Genomic DNA, 27,768 nt, shown 5'->3' on the forward strand with positions numbered 1-27,768 from the left:
GAATGGCCTGGATCTCACACATGCGCAACATGGTCATGTGGCTGCGTTGGTGCTTGAAATTGGAGTGTCTGATAGTACGGAATTGAGCCCAAATTCTCAATTAGTGATTAATTTGAAACTTCACCATGGACACTGTTGGACCATGCTCTTCCTTTTCACTATTAATCCGAATTCTTTGCCTATTTCTCCTTTCCGTATGGCCCGCCAACCTCATTGCTCTAAAATTAGGTCACTTTTTAGGTTTATGTTGTTCAAGAAGTCAGGTATTTTCTTTCCTGACTTGAGGTGTGGGCAGATTTCCTCCTTAAGAGATAAATGGTACTACATAAGGGAGTAGATTCAGTAAGGCCACGTAAGGCCTTATGTGGCAAGATTTGATTGGACCATTCGTATCTCATGTCGGTAAAGTAACCACTCGACCTACTTTAAAACATATTTTGGGTGACACTTCTCTGACAACAGCACGTGACACAGCGTATATGAGTGGTATTTCCATTAGGACCTAGCTAGAGATGGATGGTCTTACAAAGGGCTCCATAATGCCGACCGCAATAGAGGTGTTTTACCCAAGCCTTCCATCCATTACAAAAGATTATTTTAAAGCATGAGCCCAAAAAGTAAGCAGATCAAAGGCTAGAGTAGACCACACTACGGGAAGTAGCGGTGACAATGACCCCACTATTGAAACATTCCTAAGGTCCACCATGTTGCCATCTAACCTGTTTATAAGGTCACATAGCCCTGAATTAAAGTAAACCATAAATCTAAGCTTGATCCAAAACTTCTGTAGCTGAGAGGTTTTGAACACTATACATTCAATCCTCACCCTCTGCCATGGTGTGGTTTACTTGATCGTTCGATCTACGGAAAAGGATTGGCTACTCCCATGCGCCCATGGCGGGTGGTCGGTGCTACGTAGGCCCCATCATGATGTATGTGTTTCATCCATGCCGTCCATCAATTTTTATAGATCATTTTAGATATGAGACACAAAACGATGTATATTCCAATCTCAAGTGGACCACATTACAGGAAACAGTGTTGAATGAGTGTCGACCATTAAAATTTTTTTGAGGTCCATAAAAGTTTTGGATCAATCGGATCTTTGTTTTTTTTCCCTTCATATAGGTCTGTATGAGCCGATCAACAGATTGGATCAACAGATTGGATGTCAAATAAACAGTACAGTGGGCCTTAAGAGGAATTTAATGGTGAATATACAACCACTATTGTTTTCCTGTGGTGTGGTCCACCTGAGATTTATATCCCTCTCATTTTTGGGATCAAGCCCTAAAATGATCTGTAAAAATGGATGAACCGCATGGATGAAACACATACATCATTGTGGGGCCCACAGAGCACCGACCACCAGCCACCAGGCTAGTGGCAGGGGGAGTAGCCAATCCGTTTCCTGGATCTACCTGTAGCACCTGACAGGACCGTCCATCTCTAGCTAGGTCGTGGTGGAAGTAGTACCCAATCTACGCCCCACAGCACATGCCTTACCATGTTGGGTGAGGCCGGCCTCACCAAATCCGATGTTGGGTGGGCCACTGTCATGTTTGTGAGTAATCCACTCCATCTATCCGTTTTAGGAGCTCACTTTTGGATATAAGAGCGAAAGATGAGGTGGATCGAAAACTACATTGGGCTACAAGAGAGGAAACAGTGGTGATTCCGTGAGCACCGTTGAAACATTCTTATAGTCATAAAAATTTTGTATAAGGCTATATTTTTAGTTTTCTCACTTCATCCCATTGGGAGTGACCTTATAAACGGTTTGGATGGCATATCAACATTAATGTGGAGCCTAAGAAGGTTTCAACAGTAGGAATTTCTTTCAGCAATTTTCTCTCTTGTGTGACCCATTTGAGTTTTGGATGCACTTGATTTTTGGTCTTATCACTTAAAATGAGCTCAAAAAACGGATGGACGGAGTGGATTTCCCATAAACATGACTGTGGAACCCACCAAGCATCCTTGCGCAGGAACTTCCCGCGAAAGGCTTTGGCAGGAAATCTTTTAGCTGCTTTTTCGACCCTTGCTTGATTGGAGGATAAGCATAGGGATCTAGATCTATCAGGGAATGACACGTGGCAGAATAGAGCTTTGTGGTCCCCTCGGGCCGTGGGGTGCGTACGCGTGTAAAAGTAGGGTGCGCAGCCCACGTGCCTTTGCTGGGTCGTGGAAGCTGTCCTTTTCACCCGACCAAGATGCCTCTGTCCGTGACTCGGCTTCAACTCGGCCACTGGCTCGCGTGCTCGTTTCGCTTGGCTGGATGCGAGGGAAACGAGGGCCGCGAATTTCGGATTCGTGCAAAAAGCTCTGTGGGATCCACCGTGATGTGCGTGCATGTGACATCCACTCCGTACATTATATGAGACAAAGCATCTTAAGATATTATCCCAAAAATCAGATCGATTCAAAGCTCAAGCGAGCCACACCACAATGGGGATGGGATGCCAACGATTGAAACTTACCTGGGCTCCACCTTGATGTCCATCTAACCTGTTCATAAGGTGATTCACACCAGGATGAACAAATAAAATCAGATATGGGCCGGGTAGCCTGGTCAACCTGGATTTGGGCTGCTTTTGGACCTATAAGCTTAGCCAGTGGGCAGGCTTGGCCTTGCATGCATGAACATATCAATTTTCAGTTCATGCCTGGACTCAAGTCATTTTAGCCAGACCTCACCCGGCTGGCTGGGCCTGATCCGACATTATGAGTACATGTATTACATCTTCTGCGTACGCTGTTGATGCAGATTTCTGGCTAGCTTTTTCTGAACCCTTGTACCTATACAAGGGACAGACCAAGGATACCCTAGCTAGTGCAGAGGACCTTCCGATACTTAAATCAAGTAAGAAATTTGGGTCTAGTCCAGTAGGAAATTTTGGGCTAGAGATTGTATGTAACTTTCACTATTAGATATGTTTTTATTTATAGTTGAGAAGAGCTAGTGACGTAGATGAGATCTCTCTGTTTAATAGGAACATATTGTAATGGGATTTGAATCTTGAGTATTTCGTAGATATTCTCTGAGATCTCGAAGAGATCCGTGTTGCGGTGGCCTCTTGAGATCTTCAGTTGGAGTAAGGTCGGAACCTTTGAAGATGATGTTGTAGCAACCTAAGGTTTCGCCGACCTAATAGCTTTGTGAAAGGCGGGGATGCTTAGTCTACTTTAAGCTCCCCGACTAATCCTTAATAGTGGTCATGGAGTTGAATTCGAGCTAGTTCCTTGGTCGGAAGTGATCTTAAATTGAGTTGACTATTTGATTGGACTTAGCCAATCCGGCCTAACCTTTTATTGGCTAACCCATTTTTTCCAAAACATATGCCATTACAACCCTTTTCTACACAACCAATAGATATTGAATGTTGATAGATGGTTTCCTTCTTCTGACTTGTTTGGAACATGGAATTTGGTGATATTGATTTACATTTGGTCGAATGCAAATTTCATTCGGCATTAAACTGAGTATCTTTTAATCTAGTTTCATCAAGAGATACGGTGGGATTTTGGATGGATATCAAATAACGTTATATCTATGCACCCCGTGTTGATGCATTTGTTTTATCCACATCATTCATCCAAATGTACCCTATACACATGACAATCAAGATACATATATACATAGGTGACCGGCATCTTTTGTACAATTTAGCCATTGATTATAATTATCTGGTGACCGACATCTTTTGTACAATTTAGCCGTTGATTATAATTCTCTGGTCCACCCAATACAAGTTTCACTTAAAACAGTATTTTTTTCCAAAAGAAGAATTTGATCCCAAATATATTATTACATGATATTTCTAGACATATAATTATTGTGCAAATACTATTAATTCCACCTAATACAATTTCATACTTATATAATACCCCATTCCCAATAGGGTCGGTCTATTTCTTTGTACATGTGTAGCCCATTTGATTAATCGATAGATATTGAAGTAATAATAAGCCCTATTTGTTTCTTTATACATGTGTGGCCCATTTGATCAAGGGATAGATATTGAATCTTATCAATCTTCGGCAGGGCCGATCAGGCTTAGTTTGGGTCTTAAGTGTGGGGCCAAACACTGGCTTATCCTGCTCTGCCCAAACCAAGCCCATTGCCAGCCACTTCTAATAAAGGGGGTGAATTTCACATGGGCATCATAGTGGCTCCACATAGGTTTTTATTTTATTTTTATTTATTTTATTTTATTATTATTATTTTTTTAGCTTGCCAGAGACAATTCACGCTTCATAGTTAGCCACCCCCACTAGGGAACCGATACCAAGACCTCATTGTTGAAACGAGGTATCTTCCACTCAGTCTGCCACTTGAGCTTTGGATCAGGGTGTAGCTTTTTGTTTTACTTGCACGGCCTCCCTACAACACTACAAACAAGGGTTACGTGGCATAGAGGCTGCACCCTAGGCTTGTCCTGGCTAACCATCGTCTCGAGCCATGCACTAGCATCCTGCCTAAGGTTCATGGTACAGGGCTCGGTTCAACTCGGCTCAGCTTGGCGCGAAAATAAAAAGCCTACCACCCCATTCGACAACAAAGAATATTTCAGGTGCGTGATGGCGGACGCTGGTTGGGTCCTACTACCCTAGCCAGTCCTGGGAAGAACAGGGCCTTTGAGGGGCCATCGTGATGTATGGGTTTTATCCACACCATCCATCTATTTTTTCGTATCATTTTAGATAATAATCTCAAAATTGAAGCAGTTCCAGTGCCCAAATGGACCACACAGTAGATATTAAATACATACAGTTGAAAACTTTTTGTGGGCCACACAAGTTCTGGATCAAGCTGATATTTGTCCTTTCCCTTCATCCAGGTCTATGTGACCTTATGAACAGGTTGGATGGCCATTAACCATCACGGTGGGTTTCATTATCACTGAGGTGGTCCACCTGATCCTTGGATTGCCTCATTTTTGGGCCAATGTATTAAAATGATATCGCAAAATAGATGTACGGTATGGATAAAACCCATAAGTAGTACTCAATCCGGGTTCGGTGATGGCCCACCCTCGTGTAAGGTGAGGGACGTTGGGATCTGAGCCAGATACATCATCAAAAAATGTGGTTTTTGCCCACTTCGAGGACCCTTTATTAGAGTATGTGTGTGGATGACAACGAATATGGTTAAAAAGGATTAAAGAAATGTAATTTTCTCTTTATTTTATTCATTAGCATGCCTTAATCAAGTTTTGATTTTTCATTACTGTCCAGAATACCATGTGTTTTCCACTCTTTCTTAAATGGTGGTGAGTTGAGTATGTACACATGCTATACATGTGCATCGATCAGGACTGTCCAAAGCGATGGCCCGAGAGCGGATGTAGCATGTGCCAAAATCGATGGTCATCGGATCGGATCAATGGTTAAGATTTTATGGCCACTATCAAATGGGTAAGGTTGTCTGATCAGTGTGATTTACAGTGTTTGCTCCATCGACAAAGGAGGCCATGGTTTGGATGGTCTGGATTGATTCATATGCGTGTCATATTTATGTCAGGTGGGTGATTACCATTTAAAAGAGGTAGGAAACTCACATTATAGCCTTGGGTTTTAAATAGTTGTAGGGTGTATGGAACATACACCTATGATGCTACTACCCAAAATTTTTGAATGCCTAAACTATCCCTACTATCTTAGATGGCTAACTTCGCCTGTGAAAATTGCTTGACGAAAAAATACTATAAAATGACATTTTTACCCTCACTTCTACACCAGATAATGCACTTTGTCAAGGCCATTTGGTAATATGGAACGTTTCTCAGATGAGCAAAGCTTGATACCCTGCAAAAGTGGATGGATGATACACACGCACTTTAAAATTGCATACGTGGCATGCAACTAATTCAAATTGAACTGTCCGAATTATGGGTCCCAGTTAAGATGCATCGTAAGCTAAAATTACGCTCCATCATCTGACCATTGGATTTGGTAGATTTACTGGACGTTTAAAATTGAAAAAATAAATAAAAATCAATGGTCATATTTCCACAAACAAGTGTCCACAATTCTTCAACTAATTTAATTTTAGGATTGTGATTTAGCTGTGGGTTTCACAATTTAGTTCATTTAATTTGTATTAGTATATGCCACGTGTACAATTTCTGAGTGTCTGAGTATCGAGAATCATGCTCTGCCAGAGTAGCAAATAACAGCCTCCAATCAGACCAATACAAGTATACAACCCCTCAAAAATCCAATGCAAGGAAAACCCAATGAGAATGCATGTTTTTGGAAATTCAGGAGGCTGTCCTCGTCGATAGGATTGCAAGAGTCAAGGGAACATAACAAGGGCAAGGTGTTTCCCCGACCCTGGGTCCACCTCGATGTAAGTGTTGCATATCCACGCCGTCCATCAGTTTTTATAGCTCATGTTAGACTATGGTCCCAAAAAATGAAGTACACTCAAATCTCAAGTGCACCACAAAGTAGGGATTGAACGGCCACCATTAAAACTTCTTGGGGGCCATGAAAATTTTAGATCAAGCTGATATTTGTGTTAATCCCTTCATCCAAATCCGTGTGATCTTATCAACAGGTTTGTATGGCAAATAAGCATTACAGTGGGCCCTATGAAGTTTTTAATGGTGGCCATTCAATGACCACTGTTTCCTCTGGTGTGGTCATCTTGAGATTTGGATCTGCTCCATTTTTGGAACCATCCCCTGAAATGAGCTAAAAAAACTGATAGACAGCATGGATATACAACACATACATCAAGGTGGGCCCCACAGTCACAGAAACAACTACCGGGTAACACCTAACCCGCTCTGGACCCACTTTCCACCTTTCACCATATCAAGGTACCACAAACAGCCATCCACCCAAAATCCCAGAGTGGCATTTTCTGCATTTACCCACATCAATCAAGGGCAATTTCAAGCTAAACGAATATAAATATCTCCACAACGACTCTTGCATCCAAAAGAGAAAGCACACTTCCATGAGAGCTCAGTAAGGAAGAGAAAGCTAAGAAGGGGAAGAGAAATGACAAATACCATGAATCAAGTAGAAGAGCAAATGATGCTATTTTCTGAATTATATTCAGACATATACGCACATACACCAGAAGATGGTATATAGACTTTGATTTTCTAAGTATTAGATTTTATTTATATAGTGGTCCACACCATTTATATGTCTACATGATGTTTTTTTCGTGTATAGGTGAAGCAAGGCGACGGCGAAGGAGGAAGAAGGGGAAAGGAGAATCAGCGGCAGTGGCAGGGCTGAAGAAGAAGCGGAAGCTCAGTACCGAGCAAGTGAATTTCTTGGAAATGAACTTTGGGAGCGAGCGTAAGCTGGAGTCAGCGAGGAAGGTTCGCCTGGCTAGTGAGCTGGGGCTGGACCCTGACCAAGTGGCAGTGTGGTTCCAGAACCGGAGGGCGCGGTGGAAGAGTAAGCAGCTTGAGGAAGAGTACACGAGGCTAAAGACGGCGCATGAGACGGTCATCGTTGAGAAGTGCCGGCTCGAAGCTGAGGTTTGTATTTCCAACATGCATGCATACGTGGGTGCATGTGCAGACATGCATGAGTGTGTGTGTGTGTGTGTTGGGCACAAAACACCCTTTTGATATTAGGACTATTAAGGGACTGTTTGGATGTACTTGAAGTTGTTCTGAACTGTCCAACTCATAAATGAAATGACTTTAGTTTCTTACTTAGAAATCATTCCATTTTGGACAAAAATGCAAGTGGAACTGTCCATCGGGTGCATCCAAACAGGCCCCAACTCTTTATCTCCGCTTGTATAGAGAGAATTACTTGGATTTCAGGTATTCAAGCTTAGGGAGGAGCTCTCAGAAGCTGAGAAGGAAGCAAGAAAGCTTTCTGATCGTAAGGCGCCCGTGGACAGAGTTTCAGAAGGCGAAAGTCCTCGTCCAACCTCTTCTCTCTCCGTCAATGCGCCTTTTCTTGGAGAATTTGTGGAGAATTTCTTATACGCGCCTGAAAGTAGCATGAATGGCATGGAGTGGGCCAACTTGTATGAAATATAATCATGTGATTTATGATGTAAATATCGTTTTCATGTAAATAGCCAGATGCTTTCTTGACTAAAACACCAATCCTAAGTCTCAACTAAACTCTACATTGATCATGTTTGGAGTTCTCTTTCGTAGGATTTTCTTTTTGTTCAAGGGGTTCTCAATTTCATCATCGCTGCACCAACTGTGAATCCAGACGGTCTGTTCAATGGTCCCCAAGGTGGTCCAGTTGGGTTGTCCTGGTTGTCCATTGATGAGAGTTCTTCCTTTTGAATGTGGATTTCCTTCACTACTTTTACTGTGATTTCAAAGGCCAAATGTCCAGCCTGTATGATGCCTACTCTGGGCATTCCATGGTGGGGCCCACTAGTTGGTTGATTCAGATCTGTTTCCACGTGCAAAGCAGTGAGTCACGAGACTCGCGACAGACCAACACAAGTTCACTACCCTGTTGGAACTCTGGATAATTAAAACAACAATGTATTTTTGTGAAATCAATGGAAGCACAGGAAAAATTCAGTGAGGGTCCTTGCTCCTGCTCCGGTGGTAGACTCTCAGGAGTTTCAACTCCCGGTCAAGGGTTCGAGTACCCATAGGTGGTGAAATTCCACTAGTGTGAGTGTGTGGGGATGTGTGTGCGTGTGTAAAAAAATAAAAATAAAAATAAAAAAATTTAAAAAAAAGAAAAATTCAGTGAGTGAAGCTTTTCGAAAAACGATGTTGCACTTTCATAGGTTCTCAAAAAGACTACAACCTTGAAATTTTTAAGAAATGACAACATACCCCTATCCAATAAATACCATGGTTTAAACTCAAATAATAATAATAACTCTGAATAAAATAGACTTGATTAGATTGCAACAAGATATGGTTTTAAAAAAATAGAGGTTTTGTGACACATAGCACCCTCTCATTTGATTCAAATACAAATAACACCCTCATGCGTTATCCCAAATAGCAACTTCTATCTATGGACAAAAACCACCGTGTGGTTAAGCCGTTATAGTTGACCATAGGCCATGAAAGATCTTTTCAGGTGAATCATAGGACAAAAACTACCATGTGGTTAATATCCATCAACAATATGTAACAATTGCAGAGCCATTATAGTTGACTATAGACCATGAAAGATCTTTTCAGGTGAGGTTTTGGGTTTGGGAGAAAGAGAGGAGATGTAAGGGTTAGGCTAGGGGTTTTGAGGATTTAAGAGGGTCAGAAAATAAATATTTTGCTAACCTAATGATAGCTAGTTTTTCGTCAAAAAAAAATGTAAGCAAGGCGGCTTTTTACCATATTTGGAAAATATAAGGTGTTATTGGGAAAATGCATGAGGGTGTTAGTTGTCTTTAGGCCCAGGGGGAGGGTGCTATAAGTCGAAAGCTCAAATAAAATAAAATAAAACTGGTTATGACTCGGTCAAGACTTGTTCAAGTCTCAGTCAACTCGGTCAAGTTGAATCGACAAAAGCCTCTACAATATTTATATATTTTAAATATTAAATATTACTGACTAATGGTGTTCAAGACCTAGAAAAGCTCAAATAAGTGACAGTTCAGTCGAGTTTTCGAGTTTTCAGACTGATAAATAAACCCATCGTTTTGGCTTTCAGCTCTAGAATAGTACAAAGCTAACCTGCTGCCTATCTGGTGGAGGAAATAGTGGGTTCCCGTCAGCGCCCCTATCCCCCAACAACTTTCCATTCAACTGCTGCTGCAGATTCTCCACCATGGTACAAAGTTACTACCACTTCCGTCTTATCATCCTTGTTGCTACTCGTGTATTGGCGAATCACTCCCACTTGATTTCCACTACCAGTCCACGACATTGGTAGAGACCAGAAGAAACTTCAACTGATCACAGTTGAAAACCAGTGGCCCATGCCCCGTCTCATCATTTCGTAGGTGGTATACCCTTCCATTGCTGGACGTGGTACTTGGTTCCTTTTTTCAATCCTTCTAGACATGCTTTACCATCAGAAATCAAGCATCACAAGAGGACTTACACCACACATGCCTCTGCAGGCCCATGAACATGCATGCATGCATTACCCACCACACATGCACACTACAAGCTCATATGAAACAATGTTTTTATAGTCCCCTGTTGACAACTAGCTAGCGTGGCCTACCCGTAATATCGCCTAATAGCTGATATTCAACGTGTTATGGTCATAAACAAGAAAGCAAGAAGGTTGTTCACTTGAATCGAATGGTAGTGAAGTTAACAGAAGGGTTTAGGTACGATTGCGAGAAATGAAAGCTTCAATTAATATCAGTTAGAGCTCAAACACAACTGCAACCTATCATGGTTCTTCTGCTGCTAACATAACAGTATATTAGAAATCTAACAGAAGAATACATTTAGAAATCTAACAGAAGAATACACTTAGAAATCTAACAGAAAAATACAGCATCACAAAGGAAAAATGAGAATCACCCACAAAGCTCAAAATGGAAGAAAAGCTGCTTCTACATCCTACAGAGAGCTTAAAACATATAGCTTTTGGTTACCAAATAACGTTGAAGCTAACAAATCCCCCGCCAGCTTTTGGTTGAGAAAGATGGTCGAAACCATATGCCATTTCCAGCAATGTAACGTGTTGAATGAGAGGGAGAACGCTTATCTTTCCTTCATTGAGCTGTTGGTGGACCTTCTCAATTCCCATGGGGTCAGGCACCCTTTCAACGGCGAGTGTAGGAAGAGAGACGATGTTGACAGATGCCTCTGCCGCATCGAGATTGAAGACAAGCAGCTGAATGCAGTCCTCAGCCTCCTCCTCTCGCTGTCATAGGGCGGGTAGTCAGGTTCATCCCGCACTGCAGAAACCTGAAGTGCCTCGGGGAGTAGGCAGTTGCAGACTGACCCTACAGAAAAAACAGTTGGATGACTAAAATTGATATCTTGGCATTTGAAGGGCAATAAAACATTCATCAGAAATGGGTATTTTGGACATGAACACAAACTGGTATTGTCAAAAGAAAAAAAAAAAAGGAACGATAAACCCATCCAATGGTATTGTGATCAGTGTTTTAAATAGTGAATAGCATGTAGCATAGCGTTCACCTCTTTGAAGCGTGAGGCTTAAGCTACATAGACTACTTCTAGATTTTTTAATTAAGATTGTACTTGGTAGCATCAAATATCATGAAATTTTATGATATTTAGCACCAAATTAGTTTGATTAACACTGAAATTTGATGACATTTGGTGCAACCAAACACAACCTACAATAATAGGGGGGAAAAAAAGAGCAAAAAATTAACGATGGCATATGATCATGTTGAGTGGGAGTTCTTGGATTATATGCTGGGTCGGCTTGGGTTTGGGGATGAATGGAGAAATTGGATATCCAGGTGTGTCAGCTCTGCCAAGTTCTTGATCCTAGATAATGGATCGCCGAAGAGTTTTCTTTAAGTCCTTGAGAGGCATAAGACAGGGTGTTCTGCTCTCGCAGCTTCTTTTACTTATGGTGGCGGAAGCCCTTAGTAGAATGTTGCATAAAGGTGTCTCTTTGGGCTTCATTAGTGGCTTTAGGGTGGATAGGGGCCATCTTCAAGTGTCTCATCTTCAGTTTGCGGATGATATTTTGGTGTTTTATGATGCAATGCGGCTCACGTCGATAACTTGACGAAGATCATTTGTTGTTTTAAAGCAGTTTTGGGGTTAAAGGTAAACTCCCTAAAATGTGAGATGTGGGCATTGGTACTTCTAAGGTGGTGTTGAAGAAGTTGGTAACAGTGTTTGGTTGTAGGGTAGGCTCATTCTCCTCCACTTATCTGGGTCTTCTGCTATGTACTGGGAAGCCCACTCAACACTAATGAGATCGGGTGATCGAGAGGTTTGAGAAGAAATTGTCGTCTTAGAAGCGGCATCATATTTATCTTTGGGTGGTAGACTCGTCTTAACCAATGCCGCCTTCTCGAATCTCTTGCTATATTTTTTCTCTTTGTTCAAGTTTCCCATGAGGGCTATTAAAAAGTTGGAAAAGCTTAGGAGGGATTTTTCTATGGAATGGTTTAGAGGAAAAGAGGAAATTTTATTTGATGAAATGGAATGACGTATGCAAACCAAAGCCAAGTGGAGGGGCCGGAATTACAAAGTTGGCAACTATCAAGGTGTTATTAGGAAGGTGGTTTTGGAGATTTAGAAGGGAAATAGATAATCTTTGGAAAGAGATCATAATGAGAAAATATGGGGCTGAGGATTCAAGATGGTGGCTGAAAAAAATCGTTGATGTATAAGGCTGCGGAGACGTGGAGGTCAAATTGTGGAATTGGAGTGAAGGATTAAGGGGTGTATTTTTCAGTTGGTGATGGGCATCTTGTGAAGTTTTGGGATGATATTTGGTTGGGGATCTACTCTTTGAAGGAGTATCCAAGTTTAGCTTCGGTTTCTATCGTTGTTTGGAATATCGTGGGTGATGCCAAAGTCAATCCCTGATCTTTTGTGGGCTTTAGCATGGTGGAGGGGTTGGAAAGTTTTGGAGGCTATGCAGCATGTAGCGTGTGCAAAATTAGCATGTAGAGTACACATTGCTTGAGCTATTTTCATGAGCTATATGGCATTAAGGTTAAGCCATGCTATGCAGCGTTAGCTACACACTACATAGCAAAACTATTTAAAACGCTGATAACGATATATACATAGTAGGGAATAGGGTATACATGCAACGCACGTGTACAGAGTACATACAGGGGCGTATACATGAGGGAAATAAAGAGAAGGGATCAATGGTGAACAACCCATCCCAACTTTTCCGAATTTGTGGCCCATTCGAGCCTTAGATCTCCATCGTTTTTGGGCTGACATGCTAAAATGAGCTGGTGCAATAGAGATGTACAGAGTGGATTGCACACAACTCTCACGTTGGGCCCCATAGAACCATTGTGACATGGGCTCCTCGATGCTCTTGTCTTCCGTGCATGCTACACGAAAGAGGAGAAGAGGTGTGGGATGTTCCTAGGAAGGAGTTGAAAAGACAAAAATGTCTTTGGGGTGAAGGGCTACATGACTGAAAAAAGCAAAGGCTCTGTCACTCCTAATGACTAATTAGAGGGATAAAATTGGCCAAACGCTGCAAGCACGGACACATACACACATATATATAGTATAGACACATATAGGCATAGATATATTAAGAAAATGGACATAGAAAGTAATGCATACATAGAAACAAGGAAAATGTATATAAACAGGAGGAATTTCTTAGTGCTGCTCATCAGCTAACATATAGCATGCTGATGAGCAAGTTTCAGTTCATTTGGGACCACAATTTGGTGATCAAAACTATTGATCTAATGGATCTTACCATAGATCGGTGAAGCTTTGAAAACCTTCCTTATTGGTAGATTCATACACTTGGACCAATGGTCTACAGATAGATGGTTGAGGAGAAATAAGAGGACCAAATTTAATGTGAATAGTCCAACAATCGAATAGTTAGGATCTTCCAATATGGGAGATTTTCAGGTCACCTACCACACCTGGAGTGGGACCCACCAAACAACGGTTTGGATCCACAGATCATGGTCCCTAATGGGCAGAATTCTGCACATCAGCACATTTGCTGATAAGCCCTATTCCCTCCATTCACAATGAGTAATGAGAAAAACCACTTGGAAGGGAAGGATTTTGAACCCCACTTTCAAAGCACTTTCCAAAGTGTCAGACAAGGTATAGCATCGATAGTGGAACATGGTTTTGAACATTGGCAGTGGGCCTCACATCAGCCCCCAAATTAGCAATATGATATGGGCCGATCCAGCCCCATAACGGCCCACCTGTATCAGCCGATATGGGTCCATAAACCCCCCCCCCAAATAGATGTATTGTACATTTAGAACCACAAGCATATCTGTATCTTTCAAACAGTGTGCAACTTTATTTACATACCTATTCTGGCCAGTCGATTAACCCATTTCGGGATTGAGTTCCCGGTCAGCTTGTAACAGATATCCTTGCAGAAATGGTTGCAGTTCTTTGCAATCAAGTGATAGGTATCGCCGTTGTAGTTCACAGAGTGGCGCTCCATGAACTCTCTCACCTGGATCGGGTCTAAGCATGTTGTGCCCATGAATATCGACTTCCTAAACTTGAAGCCAGGACATTGCCGAGGCTCTACCTCAAAAACACCACTCGTCGGAAAATCATGTGCCCCAAATGCATATTCCACGCCATGAACTGCATACATGTATGTGAGCTGTCAAAACAACTTCCATCATAGCAAAAATACCGAAGATCTTTCACAAAATCAATGGAATAACATAAATAATTACCCCTAAATTTCCTGAAATTACCAAATACCAACATACTGCTCTTCCAACCACTACGATAGGAACTCACAGTAGTTAAACATGTTCTATAAATGCATGAATCAATCATTCCATAAAGAATAGTCACTTGTAATTCCGAGTGAGTAGCATTGATAATTGATGCTGCTGGCAACAATTCGTTTAGGAAAACTTAGGGATGCTTTACTTTTGAGAAGCTGATTGAGAAGGTTGCTTTCAGAAGTTCTCCCATTTCTTTCCTTCCACGTGTTCCACATAATGGCAAAAGGAAGCATTTTGCAGAGGATGGCCCCATAAGATGAGATGCCCCTTATGCCCATACCCTAATAAGGCCAGTTTTTTTTTTTTTTTTGGTTAGCTTGTTAGTACACCCATTGTCAGTTCACACTTCACTGTCAGCCACCCCCACTAGGGAATCGATGCCAAGACCTGAGTGTTGAAACGAGGTATCTTTCACTCAGTCTGCCACTTGAGCTACCAACCCTTGCAAAACCCAAGCCACTCCAAATAAATTGAGGTAGTGGGCCCAGAAAAGTGATAGTTATCTGCTCATTCTAATTTTTACCAAAATGGTTCATTCGGCTTCTATTAATCGAATATCACTCAGATCTTGTGTTTTTATCCCTTGAATAGGCCTAAATCTAGTATAAAATCAGTTTTTTTTTTTTAAAATTGTATAAAATGAGTTTCTAAGCTTCCTTTATGCTCGAAATGAAGAAACAAGTGAAAGTAAAACTAGAGAAAATTTGGAATTTTTTTTTAAAAAAAATGCGGGCCATTATGGTTGTATCAGCTTGTATCAATCCTATCAGCACTGATATGGCCTGTATCAGTTAATACGGACCATTATGGCCCTTTTTTTTTCTTAAACAGACCAATCCACCCCCATATCACATATTAGGGCGGGCCAAGACAACAGCATCATAGCGGATATTTAAAACCATGCTTTGTATTATTCCTCTTATGCGCTTCTAACAAAATTTCACTGTTGCTCAAAAGAAAATGTGATTTTTAGGCGCTACACTTTGATGAGCTCAAAAAGTGTCAAATCCAGGAATATGAGGAGGAAGTGGATGTCTGTGACTTATGCCACAAGAGAAGCCTGCTTGAACCTACCACTTAACATAGATTTCAATGTAAAAATATCAAAATACCTAACTTCTCTATTTAAATCCGAAATTCCAATATTCTTTCATTGAGGTTGTAGATCAAGGTTCAAAATATAGGTCTTGGTGATAGTCGTATTGGTCCTGAACTGCCCAACATTTTGTCCCAGTTATCCTATAAAACTTCCCATTCAGTTGTGATTGATATGCAGTGATTACATAGAACTCCAGGTGAGTGGAGAGATGCCCTTGGAGCTATTTGGAGTTTTATGTGATTGCCCGTACCAATCAAACTGAAGGGTAAATTTCAAAGCATGCTATAAGACCAGCGATGCTTTATGCTTTATGCCACACTTTAAGATCACAAATATGTCTCGTGCGGACTAGTGTGTAGGAGATCACGATACACACACACACACACACACACGGTCACATATGCAATTGTGCAATGGCATATGTGGTCACATGCAATCACATATGCAATTTGACAACATTGTTGGTCACTTCATAAGTTGGCTAGGAGAGCCCGAGTCTACTCAAACCTGACCCACCTAATACTAGAAAGGCCAAAGACCTAGCAACTAATGGGGGACTTTATTTTAGGGAAAACATCACTATCACTCCACAATTAATTCAAATATTTATTTAAGTCACGCGGCTTCCTCGATTCTCTTCTTCACCACCTAAAGTAGCTTTCAAAAGTTGCCACCCAATCTAATGTCTCTTTTTTTCTTTTATTCCAAGAAAAAAAAAAAAAATCCTTTTTAACAAAATTTTATTAGAAAGCTCACAGGGAAAAAGCTACAAAGATCAATTAAGGTAATGGATAAGAAACCCCCTGTGCAAAAAGAAAAAGAAAGGACTCCTTCGCTAGCTAAGGTATCAGCAATATTAGCGATAGGTGATCTCCAGATTACGAGAACACATCTTAAGACATTATAAATAAAAGCGAGATCCCCCCAGAGACCTATTGTATTGCAAAAATTGTTTCCACCATTAACAATCCGCCACCCGATTGGAAAAGACTTCCACCACCAATTTGATTGCTAAAAACTCAGTTTTATTCAAGGAACCATTGACCGTTGGCCTTGAGAAAGAAAATTTAATGAAACCATGCTCGTCCCTTAGCAAACCTACATTCACTAAGGGTAGGTGATGGCAGATGAAGGGACCTGCCTCCTAAGACCGAACATCAATAACTAAGCACATATCCTTTGTTTACTTCAATTAAAGACATCGACACATCTCAATATTTCTCTTCTTCACCACCTTAGCAAACCAATATTTCTGTCCTAAAGTACCCATGGTCTTAATGTTATTCTTTGAGCTGATACATGCACATTGTGAAATGGTCTTAGATTACTAGGGTATGGCACATGCAACAAATGTGAAGTGAGGGGGGGCAAAGGGAAAGGTGGGGGGCGGGCAAAGGGAAAGGTGGAGCCACACTTAGGTGTGTTACATACAGAGAGTAGGTAACAGTGGGTGACCATCCTCATTGTTCCCCTCACTGTTTTTTTTTTTTTTTTTGAAAAGGTAACAATAATTTTATTAAAGAGAGCACCAAAGGAAATGTGAAATACAATAACTAAAGCTCTGACAACAAGGACCAATCACTATTTCCCTTGTTGTAGTCCATTAAGTCCCCGATCCACCTTTTTTTTGGGCTGACATCCGAGCATGAGCCAACGCAACAAATGTACACAGTGGATGCTGCGTTGTCATCAGGGTGGGCCCCACAGAGCCTTTCTCATAGTTTCCTAATTGGGAAAGAGGATCTGCCAGTGCGGGCTAGATGCGTTACAAGAAGTGAAAGGAAGCGGGTGCAATCTACATCGGCCTTTGTGCGGTAAAATCTCAACCATTCCCAGCCAGACAACTATATTTTATGACGAATTTACCCTATTAATCAATGTTGTGAAGACGAATTTACCCTCTCTTAAACAATGTTGTGAAGACTAATTCCAAGGGCACAATTATCCAAAGGTATTGGTGTTATATGTGGTAGAGATTAACATGTTTATACCACATATACAGAAAATGAGACACCAAAACTTTTTTTAAAAATGGTAGTGACATATCATTAGTCCTGTCCAATCGGGAATTATTGTGTCCCAATGCATCAGGACGTGAATAGCAAAATGATGAACCCACTTGTTCAAGTGAGCACATGATTCAGTCCAAAAAGCTGATTTCATGGAACCAAAAGTGGCTATGGATTAAAATAAAACCGGATCAGAAGATCCTAACCCTCTGAACAATGGACAAGAAATTGAGGGTTTAAATAGGTTCAAAAACAGTTTAGAAATCAGAAGAAAGGGATTCTGTATGGATAATCAGAAATATTATTAGAAAGAAAAAAAAATATACAAAAACAAAAGGCAACAAGGATGCAATCATACAAAGAAAACACTAGACAAGCAGTAACTGCTACAACAACCACATCATATATTATCAACAATGAGAAGATTGGTCCTACTAACACCATCTTTAGCAGGATCGTCGACTTCGAAATTAGCCCCTCAAGGAACACAGCCAAAAAGAGACCACATGACCATCACATACATCCCACACTTCCTCAATCAAGTTTGCCACTCTCCAAGGGCAGGAAAGGCCATTGCTGCTGGAGATGGCGTTATTCGAATTGCCTTCGAAGATAATCCGTCCTTCTACCACAAACTCCATAGCAAGCTTGCAGGCTTCAAGCAAGAGTCACTGCTTCAATGTAGTTAGAATCTTCGATGCCAATCAGCCCCTAAAAGGGCCCAGGGGAGAGGTTTCCAAGAAACAATGCTCTTGGGGCTATGCCAGTGGCTGAGAAGGAGATCATACCATCTAGCAAGAATCGTCAACGCAAACAACCCCTTGAACATATGGTCACCCTAGCTTAGATATGATGAAGCTAAAGATATTTGGCAGACTGTGAGCAGATAAAGCCTTACCATTGAAGATTCTATTACTGCTCTCAAGCCAAATAGCCCAAAAAGCAGCAAAAACCACTAAATTCTAGAGAAGTCTGCCAATAGGACCCCACACTACCACTAACCAACTTTTGATCAACTCCCAAAGGAGCAGGAAGAATAACATAATTTCAAACTTGGAAAAAGATTGAAGCCTGAACCTCCTTCATGAAGCAACGATGCAGGAAGAGCTGATTGATTGTTTCTTCATTCTCGCTGCATAGACACCTATTTGCCAAAACCATCCCTTGATTCTTGAGATGATCTAAAGGACTTGAGGATATTATTGAGGAAGGCTATCCAGACAAAAGTCCACACCTTCAATGGGACCATAGATGTCCAAATCTTGGATAAAGCCGCTATCCTAACAGGACAACCCAACAGCGATCATGCTAAAGATCTAACAGATAAAACATCATTTGATTCCAGCACCCATATTCTTTTGTTGTACCTGGCCCCAGGGCAATACACCTTCTATAACATATCAAGCAGCAATGCCAAGCTAGTTATCTCTTCATCCTTCAGATTTCACTGAAAGGGAACCAAATGATCTTGCCCCCAATTGATGGAGAAAAGTATCCAACGGAGCACATCTCTAATTTGCAATGGAGCTCAAATCCACCAAGGTGACCTCCAAGCAACAGATACCTAGCCAGAATCTCACTCTATCCCCATTGCCAATTTTGATCACATATGACTGGATCAGAAGATCTGAGCCCATGAAACTGCACTCCAGATAGGTGAACCACTCCTGCCGGACAGATCACTAATATCACAGCCATTATCAGCCTCCCATATCTGGATGCATGTAAGAGGGACCCTGTCATTTCCAATTGCCATGCTGCAAATAAGACCAACAGACACCACCTTCTTAACAAGCCTTGAAAAAGACTCAGCCACAATGGAAAAGGGTGGAGAGAGACGTCGCCTTGCCAAATACCACACTTAACCTTGAAGAAACCTTAGGGAGTTCCATTGAAGAGAACAGAAAACCAATGGAAAGATATGTACAAACCAATCCAGCACTTCCGACTCTCACTAGAGCCCATCTAATCCAAAAAGTACAGATGAAACTTCCAAGTCATGCAAGCATGGGCTCTCTCCATATCCACCTTGAAAAGGAAGCCTTTAATCCCCTTCTTCGTGAAGTGGTCAACAAGCTCATTCACAATAAAAGGCCACAAAACTAATCGACCATGGATGACTGTGCTCAGTATTTTTCAAAAATAATCTCAAATATAAGCTTTAAAAAAAAGAGAGAAATAACACTGCTAATAACCTTTTTTCCGTCGTGAAGTGAGTACTTTAGTGATAAGCTTGAATATGCTACCGATAAGGCTGATGAGTCTGAGGTTGGCAACAATCTCGACACCAACTTTCTTTGTGCAACAAAGGAAGCTTCCAAAGATTTGTTGATGATCGACAGATCATGGAATTCCTCGAGCACAACAATAATCACTTTTGATCACATTCAAGTATCTTTGAAGAAATAATTGAGGGAACCCATCAGGTCCCAGGGGACGATCACCGGGAGAATAAAAAAAGGACTGTCTCTATTACTTCAATAGAGAGCTCCAACTTCAGACCTTTTAGGACTGAGATAGAAATGAACTCAATCCTGTCCAGAAACAGCTTGTTGGGAAGATCACCTGAGAAAGCTATGTGAAAACCTTGAGAGAGAGAGAGAGAGAGAGAGAGAGAGAGAGAGAGAGAGAGAGAGAGCTCTGTCAAAGAAGCTAATGAAGATATCATAGATTTACTCCTTTCCTTTGAAAATTGCTCCTCATTTCTAATAATAGAAATCCAGTTTGCTCTCCTCCTAGCACTAGCCACATTGCGGAAATAGGTGGCATTGCTGTCATCATGGTTTGAAAAACAGTTACATTACAGAAATATCAGCCATTGCAGTCATGTTACTGCCATATAGACCATTATGTAACCATATTGGTCAACCCCATTACACAATACAGGAGTGGTTTTTTTTTTTTTTTAAAGAAAGGTAACAATACCAGGGATTGAATCCTGGATCACTCACACACACTGCAGTCTCTACCAGCTCATCTAATAAGCTGGAGACCTCAATATAGGAGTGAAGCGGTCCGTCATGAAAAAAGGGGGCATAGTGGCCCATGTCAGCCAATATGCCCCATATTGGTAATGGTCGTTACAGCCCAATATGGCCATTGGCCATCACACCCCATTGTGAATTCTTTTATTTTCAAATTTCTCTCGTTTTTCTACTTCTTCATTTCAACCATGAAAGAAGCTTAGAAACTAATATAAAACTAGATCTAGGCCTATTTTGAGGACCAAAATCGAATAATTGAGAGGGATTCATGAAACATCGAAGCGGAGTGGACCATTTTGGGAAATTATTAGAAGGGGTAAACCATCACCTTTTTCATTTGTCCTTCTTCTTTTTGTTGCATTTATATGTAATGAGTCTTAATCCACTAAATCATGCTTGATTTGTGTTTGATTGAGGCCTCTTGGGTAGGTCAAGCTAACAAATATGCCACAAAAAACTTTCTTAACAAATAATGGCCCATTACACCCAAAAAAAAATGAAGATCCTCCCATTTTAATTTTTAAAAAATCATATATTTTTTATATAAAAAAAATTGGAAAAAAAAACTATTACCAGACAGTATCAATATAAAGGCCCTCATACCGACCAATGCAGCTCGTATGGTATCTGCCAGCAGGCTAGCCAATATGAGGGCTGATACCAGTGTTTTAATTAGAGAATAGCATGTAGCGTAGCACTGACCCCTTTGAAGCATGAGGCGTAAGCTACACACTACTTCTAGATCTTTAATTAAGGTTGCGCTTTGTTGCACCCAATATCATGAAATTTCATGATATTTTGCACCAAATTACTGAATAATAATGAAATTTCATGATATTTGGTGTAACCAAACGCAACCTAGAATAATAGGAAAAATATGGCAAAGGTTAAGTATAAAAATAAAGAAAGGGCAAAGAAATTGATTTAACGCTGTAATTGTACTAAAATCATTGAAAAGCTTATTAAAAATATAAAAATGTCAGAAATCATTGAAAACATTAATTTATTTTAATATTTTATTGAAAAATAACTTTTAGTGTAAGCTAAGTAGCGTGTAGAGTAGGTTATGCAGCGTATAACATACACAAATTAGCATGTGGCATAGGCTACCCGCGACTTAAGCTATTTTCATGAACTACAAAGCATCAAGGCTAAGCTATGCCATGTACCTATAACTACACGCTACATAACATATGCTATTTAAAACACCAGCTGATACCAATACTCAAAACTTTGGCTATTACCCTCCTTGAGCCATTTGTCCCTAGATTGTCTTCAAAAGGCCTCCTCTCTCCTAGAACATCTCCAAAGATTTTGCACTAAAAATTTCCCAGAGGCAAAGTTCGTCAACAGAGAACCTGACTTCAATTCTTTCCAAATCATCTAGCTCTACTTGGAGTTTGCCCTTAGCACTTAGCAACCTTAAGATCACCAAACACTTCCTCATTCCATACTTTCGGCTTCTCCTTAAGATAGACAATGAGCTGCAGTTCCTGAGGAATCAAATGAAGCCCACCACCTCCGAAGAGCCGAGGCAAATCCAGGATGCTCCAACCAGATGTATTCAAAACCAAACATTCTAGGTCCCCAACACTCCATCTTAAAAGGGAGACAAAGGGGTTTATGATCTGACACTATTTGTAAGCACTTTCTGATTATCCAGAAAGCTGTTCCAACTAGGTAAAGACCAGGAACCTCTCTAATCAGCACAACACGAGCAGCTCTTGCTTATTCAACCAAGTGTATTTCATGCCTTGAAGAGTAGGGTCAATAAGACTAATTTTTATGAAGGCATTGAAATGTTTCACACTCGTTGTGATCCTTGATCCACCCAACTTGCGACCAAATTTGACAACACCACAGGAATTATTAAAGACCAACCAAGTTCATCCTAGAACTCATGTCTCAAAGCAGGGTCGTTTGGACTATAGACCAAAGGTAGAAGCCAGGAGTTTCCATTGCCATCAATTTAAATAAGATAGGTAAGGAACATCTACCCACCACATATGCAAATCCATGTTGTCCATCCGTTTCAACAGCTCATTTTACGGCATGGGCCCAAAAGTGCAGCAGATAAAAACCTCAGTTGGACCACACCACAGGAAAAAATTGTGGTTGAACTCCAACCATTGAAAATTTCTTAGGGGCCACCAAAATGTTTATTTGCCATCCAACCTATTGATAAGCTCGCAAAGACCTGGATGAAGGGACCACATAAATTTTAGCTTGATCTAAAACTTTCATGGCCCATAAAAAGTTTTTAATGGTTAATCACCACTATTTCCTGTAGTGTGCTCCACCTGAGATTTATATCTACTTAAATTTTTGAGATAATGTCCTAAAATGCGCCGGATAAACCTATGGACGGAATGGATATAAGATACGCACATGGAGGTGCGCTCCGCAGTTAGGGATCCATCCACCTTAGTGGATCCGGGGATCCACGAAAGCTGCGTCCGAAAAGAACTCCTCGGGATGGGAGCGGATTAGGTTCAGCCTGGCCTCACCCAAAACAGTGCGGCCATTACCATGGGCCCACCTTGATGTATGTATTCTATATACACGCTGTCCATCCGTTTAGGACACGAGCCCAAAAATGAAGCAGATCCAATTGTCAGGTGAACCAGGCCATAGGAAACAACAGTGATTGCACATTAATGGGCCACAAAAGTTTTGTATCAAGTTGATATTTGCTTTCTCCCATCATCCAGGTTTATTTGACCTTATCAGCAGGTTGGATGGCAAATAAACATTACGAAAACATTAGGGTAGGCCCTAGGAAGTTTTTAACAGCAAGGCGTTCAACCACCACTGTTTCCTATGGTTTGATCCACCTGAGAATTGGATCTACTTAATATTTTGGATCGGGCACTAAAATGATCTGGAAAAACGGATGGACGACATGGATATAGCCTACATGCATCAAGATGGGCCCTGTGGTAAGGGCCACGCCCGAAAGCCCGACGGGCTAACCTGGCCCACTGACACCCCTAACTGCATCCCTTCACCAAGCTACCCTTCCAGCAAATGGTTTCCAAAAGGGTAGATATTAACTGGAAATTTTGATAAATTAAAGTTGTGGCTAAAAAAATATTTTATAATAAATAGGTGGTGCTATGGCAGAGATGATGCATTCCCTTTAATCTATAAGCTCAAGCCTAAGCCAATGAGATCTACCACAATCTGGCTCTAGCCTCACGCACCCTCTGGGTTTTACAACCTTAATTACTAGAAACAAGAATGTTTTCCTTATGGAATGGTAATTAGAGTTTTCTTTTTCTCTAATTATCAAAACACTAAAAAGTTTTCTTTCTTTTTCCTTTTTGATCGATATACTGACCATTTAAAAAAAAACACCATTTCCGAAACTCTACATAAAAGTAAAAACCCATCAATTATAGGAAAGTGACAATTGAATGGAACTAACCAAGAATACGAAGGAACAACAATTGTTGCTTACGGAGCTTTTAACAGAATGCATTACCCTCTTACTATCTAATTGTTATTTTAGTGTCACCAGATAATATCTATCTTTCAACAGGCATACTGTATGCGGCTACTGTCATAGAGTCCAAGCTAATAACATCGGATTGAACCACACCAATAAATATGGGCATGGCCCACAACTTTGGCAGGCTTCTAAATACAACCCAAGCATGGGCCCAACACGAGCTGGGACTTCGAAGCACATCAATCTACCTAGCGCAGTAATAGATCTAGTAGCCTTGGGCTACCAAGAATTTGTGTTCCTTAACAAGTACCCTATGATCAAGTTTTGCAGAAAATCCCCTAACCTCCTTGATTTGAAGGGCTAACACCTTTGCCAAGATTTTGTATACTACAGTACTACCATAAGGCTTGTGGGAATTCAACCCTTCAAGTAAGAAGAATCTTTTTTTTTTCCTTCTTTTAGAGTAAAGAGTATTAGAAATGGATGAAAAGCATCTGCTGTTTTGTGGTAGTAACAACAATCCTAAAAGACTTATGCTAGATCACACTCTAGTTATGAAAAAAAGTCTTTTAAGTCACCATAAGGAGCAAATGCTTTGTCATAATGTAGACACTACGTCACACTCACTCCTCCTTCTATACCTTTAATACTAATCACCTGCTCCCATGAGCCATAGCTCATCATCATCATTTAAGCCTTATCCCCAACTCCTGAGCCATAGCTAAGTGATGGGAATATGTTCAAGCTCTATCTCCCTCAACCTGAGGTGTAGCTTGGGAGCTTCAGTGTCAGAAGGATAACACACATCAGAGCACACTCAAAAGACTAGTGTTCTAAAAAAAATCATCACAATTGTCCATCAGAGATGGAGGCTACTTCTTCCTAGGCATCTGGATTGGAAAGTTCATCTAGCATCCAAATTCTCAAATTATAATTGCCAAACTTCTCCATTTTCCACCTCCTCAATTCTTACCTCATAGCTTTTGATTTGCAAGGTGACGAACACCCAAACGGCCCTCATAAAAATCATTCTTCTACCAACTAGCAAAATTCTTTTGAGGATGAGATAACCAGATCAATTCAAAGTGGAAAGTTTTCCTCAAACCTTCAAAGATGCACATTGCTTTTGCAAGGTCGGTGTTTGCTCAAGATAGTAATTTTTGCAGTAATACGAATTGAAACTAAATCAAGACCGAGAACAAAACGACTTTGGCCGTTTGTCCTGGTAAACTTTCTGCCTCATAAGAGTAGGACAACTAATTCCATTTCACAAATAAATTCAAAAATCTTACCACGATCACCATAAGCCTCCTCCCATATCATATTTTGTTCCTTGTAAGGGTTCGAAACCCTACCCTTGTGAGCCACAATTGCATTGCCATATTCATATAAGGATGCGGCAGCGATTGGTGTGATTCCTCATGTACAAAAGCTCCATTTTATCCAATACCGTGCAACCATTGTCCTTGTTTTCTTTCGGTTTGTTTTATAGATGATAAGCTACCATAACTACTTGAATAAAGCATAAGCACCATATGACAAGAGAAACAACCCAAAAGCTTATGATTCTTAAATAAGCAAGAGCAACCAAAATCCATCCATGCCAAGAGCAAAATATCTACAGAAGTCGGCTTTTTATGAACTACAGCATTCAGTCAAGAAAAGCAGGATTTAGTCAAGAAGGCAGAGCAGCAATACCTTCAACACCGGAGTGAAATATCCCAAGGCCTGCCCAATAGACATACCCATTCATGGGCGTCAAGTCATACACATTAAGATAAACAGGTGTGTTCCCGGGGGTGAGGCCTGCTGAGCGGACTTTGGAGAACATGCAAAAACGGGTGGCTGATTTTCCCCTCAGGTGGAGAGGCATGATAGAGTGCCAACCCTTCTCTGTTCCTGATTTCATGTTTCGTATTCTTCGCTGGAGAGACAGGAAAGGATCAATGCCCAATTCCAGCTTGTATGCATAGTGAAACAACAGAAGCATCGAGCACCCTCTCCATCAATAAAATCACACCAACAAGCTGCAAAAAATATAAGAGAGGAAAAAAAAAACAGGTATAAATCAGCAGGCTCTAAGAGCTTATTTACCTTTGTTATGAAGCAACCTTAAATATAAAAAATAAAAAATAAAAAAAATAAAAAAAGAATTGTTTAGGCTGCATTTGGCTCATTGTCACTTCAGAAGCATTGAAAAACAATTTTTGATTCTAGAATTTTTCCAAAGAGAAATGCCACATACATAATAAAAACACCCTTTACTTTCTCCACTAATGTGTCATTTCTGTGGAGCATCCAAGCCATTCAAAAAGTGTGCCATATCATCAAGATCACCTGGTTGGAAAATTGGATCAACCCACACATTCGGTGGGACACACCACACATTGAGTTAGACCACTAACTTAATTTCGTCAGTGTTGCACACCTGATGAATGAACCATCCCGGTTTTCGCCCCAGGCAATCTTAACAATGAGGCCCACCTTTTACTCAACTTGGATATTATAAAAAGGCGACAAGTTTGCAGGAAAGAAAGTGATGCATGTGAAAGTTCTCATTACCAGAAATTGTCAAATGGGACTCGTTTGGGTTGTATTGGAAAGAAAGTGATGCTTCTCATCCACACGAGCATCCTTTCATGATTTATTTTTTTGAAATTCCACTAAGACTAGAAATCCAAAAACTGCGAATTATTTTACTTGTGGCCCCTAAGCTAAAGGCCACCTATCTATCTATCCATCTATATCTATCTATCTATATAGAGAGAGAAGATTTTTCTTTTAAAATTTTAAGCTTCCTATGATTTACAAAGCAAGTTCGTAAGAATAGTCCATGGTTTTCCTAAGATAATCGCCAGATATGCATTGCAAAATAACTACAAGTGTATCTTCTCTAACTGTAACATACTATAAAAAAGTATTCCTAATCACCAAAAACAGACCCATGCTTTGAAGATTATTATACTGACACTCTCTCATACCAACAAAAAATATATCTATACACCAAATTACCCAAAAGAGCATAATGAAATCACAGTGTCGCCCACAGCATTTTCCAATAAAATAAAATAAAATGAGGGAAGAACATGAAAGCAGAGAAACCCATTATTCATGGAAATTTTCCAAACATAAAACAAGTTCCAAAAGGGGGAAAATACACTAAAAATCATAATAACACCCCTTGCATTTTCCAAGGAAAAAAAATAATATTACACAAACATTCCAAAAATAAATAAAAAATCAAACATATAAAAAACAAAAAAAACCACAAAAAATAATAATAATAATAATAAATCAATATAAATTAAAAAAAAAAATTCTATAAAATACCCAAAACCCAGAAAAGAAAAATGTATACCATGCAAAAAAGAAAAGAAAAAAAAAAAAAGGAGGAACAGAAGGAAGAAAACCCACCAAAAACTTCTGAGCAGAAAAACCACCTGAGAAAGAACAGCTACAATGACAGAAGTTCAGTCATTCTGAGCAAAACCAGAAACCAGAAACCGGAAACCGGGAAATCCTTTGAAGAAATAAAAAATCTCCGGAAAATTAGGAGAAGAAAGAGAGGTGAAGAAGCTCACTCTGTCTTTCTCTCGCTAATGGCTGACAAATTATATGGTACTCGGCCCACGTCTTTCCACAGTGTACGCGGGTTTGCCATTCTGATGAGTGGGTACTATGGTTCGGTAATCCGGACCGCTGATCTGTTGTGTCTCACCTTGGATGGACTATTTATCAGATATCTCGTCAATAGGCAATCTGAACCTTCAGATTATCAACCTGGAGATAGACGGTTGATAAAAGAAATACAGTTAAAGATTCCAGCAATTGATCTCTGGGATCTTCCAGTATCGGATATTTCTGGGTTATGGTCCATAGGCTAC

General features: G+C 40.5%; 2 protein-coding genes across 4 annotated transcripts; one reads left to right on the forward strand and one right to left on the reverse strand.

The window, feature by feature from the left end:
• The first annotated feature begins 6,937 nt into the window (after nucleotides 1-6,937).
• On the forward strand, nucleotides 6,938-8,122 carry LOC131229090 (homeobox-leucine zipper protein ATHB-40-like). Its single transcript, XM_058224952.1, has 3 exons — nucleotides 6,938-7,099; nucleotides 7,192-7,505; nucleotides 7,800-8,122. Exons 1-3 carry the CDS (start codon nucleotides 7,012-7,014, stop codon nucleotides 8,019-8,021), a joined length of 624 nt encoding a protein of 207 aa, XP_058080935.1. The 5' UTR covers nucleotides 6,938-7,011; the 3' UTR covers nucleotides 8,022-8,122.
• A 2,130-nt stretch (nucleotides 8,123-10,252) lies between these two features.
• Nucleotides 10,253-27,488, reverse strand: LOC131229089 (deSI-like protein At4g17486). 3 transcript variants are annotated; one of them, XM_058224951.1, is made up of 4 exons: nucleotides 27,466-27,488; nucleotides 25,583-25,911; nucleotides 13,902-14,189; nucleotides 10,253-10,873 (listed from the first exon to the last, which is right to left on the reverse strand). In XM_058224951.1, exons 2-4 carry the CDS (start codon nucleotides 25,872-25,874, stop codon nucleotides 10,629-10,631), a joined length of 825 nt encoding a protein of 274 aa, XP_058080934.1. In that variant the 5' UTR covers nucleotides 25,875-25,911; nucleotides 27,466-27,488; the 3' UTR covers nucleotides 10,253-10,628. The 3 variants fall into 3 exon arrangements, with proteins under 3 accessions (XP_058080934.1, XP_058080932.1, XP_058080933.1); XM_058224949.1 differs by lacking the exon at nucleotides 27,466-27,488 and adding an exon at nucleotides 27,299-27,444; XM_058224950.1 differs by lacking the exon at nucleotides 27,466-27,488 and adding an exon at nucleotides 27,325-27,443.
• Between the last annotated feature and the right edge of the window lie 280 nt (nucleotides 27,489-27,768).

Source organism: Magnolia sinica, chromosome 16 (genome assembly GCF_029962835.1).
Source record: "Magnolia sinica isolate HGM2019 chromosome 16, MsV1, whole genome shotgun sequence".
Classification (NCBI taxonomy): domain Eukaryota; kingdom Viridiplantae; phylum Streptophyta; class Magnoliopsida; order Magnoliales; family Magnoliaceae; genus Magnolia; species Magnolia sinica.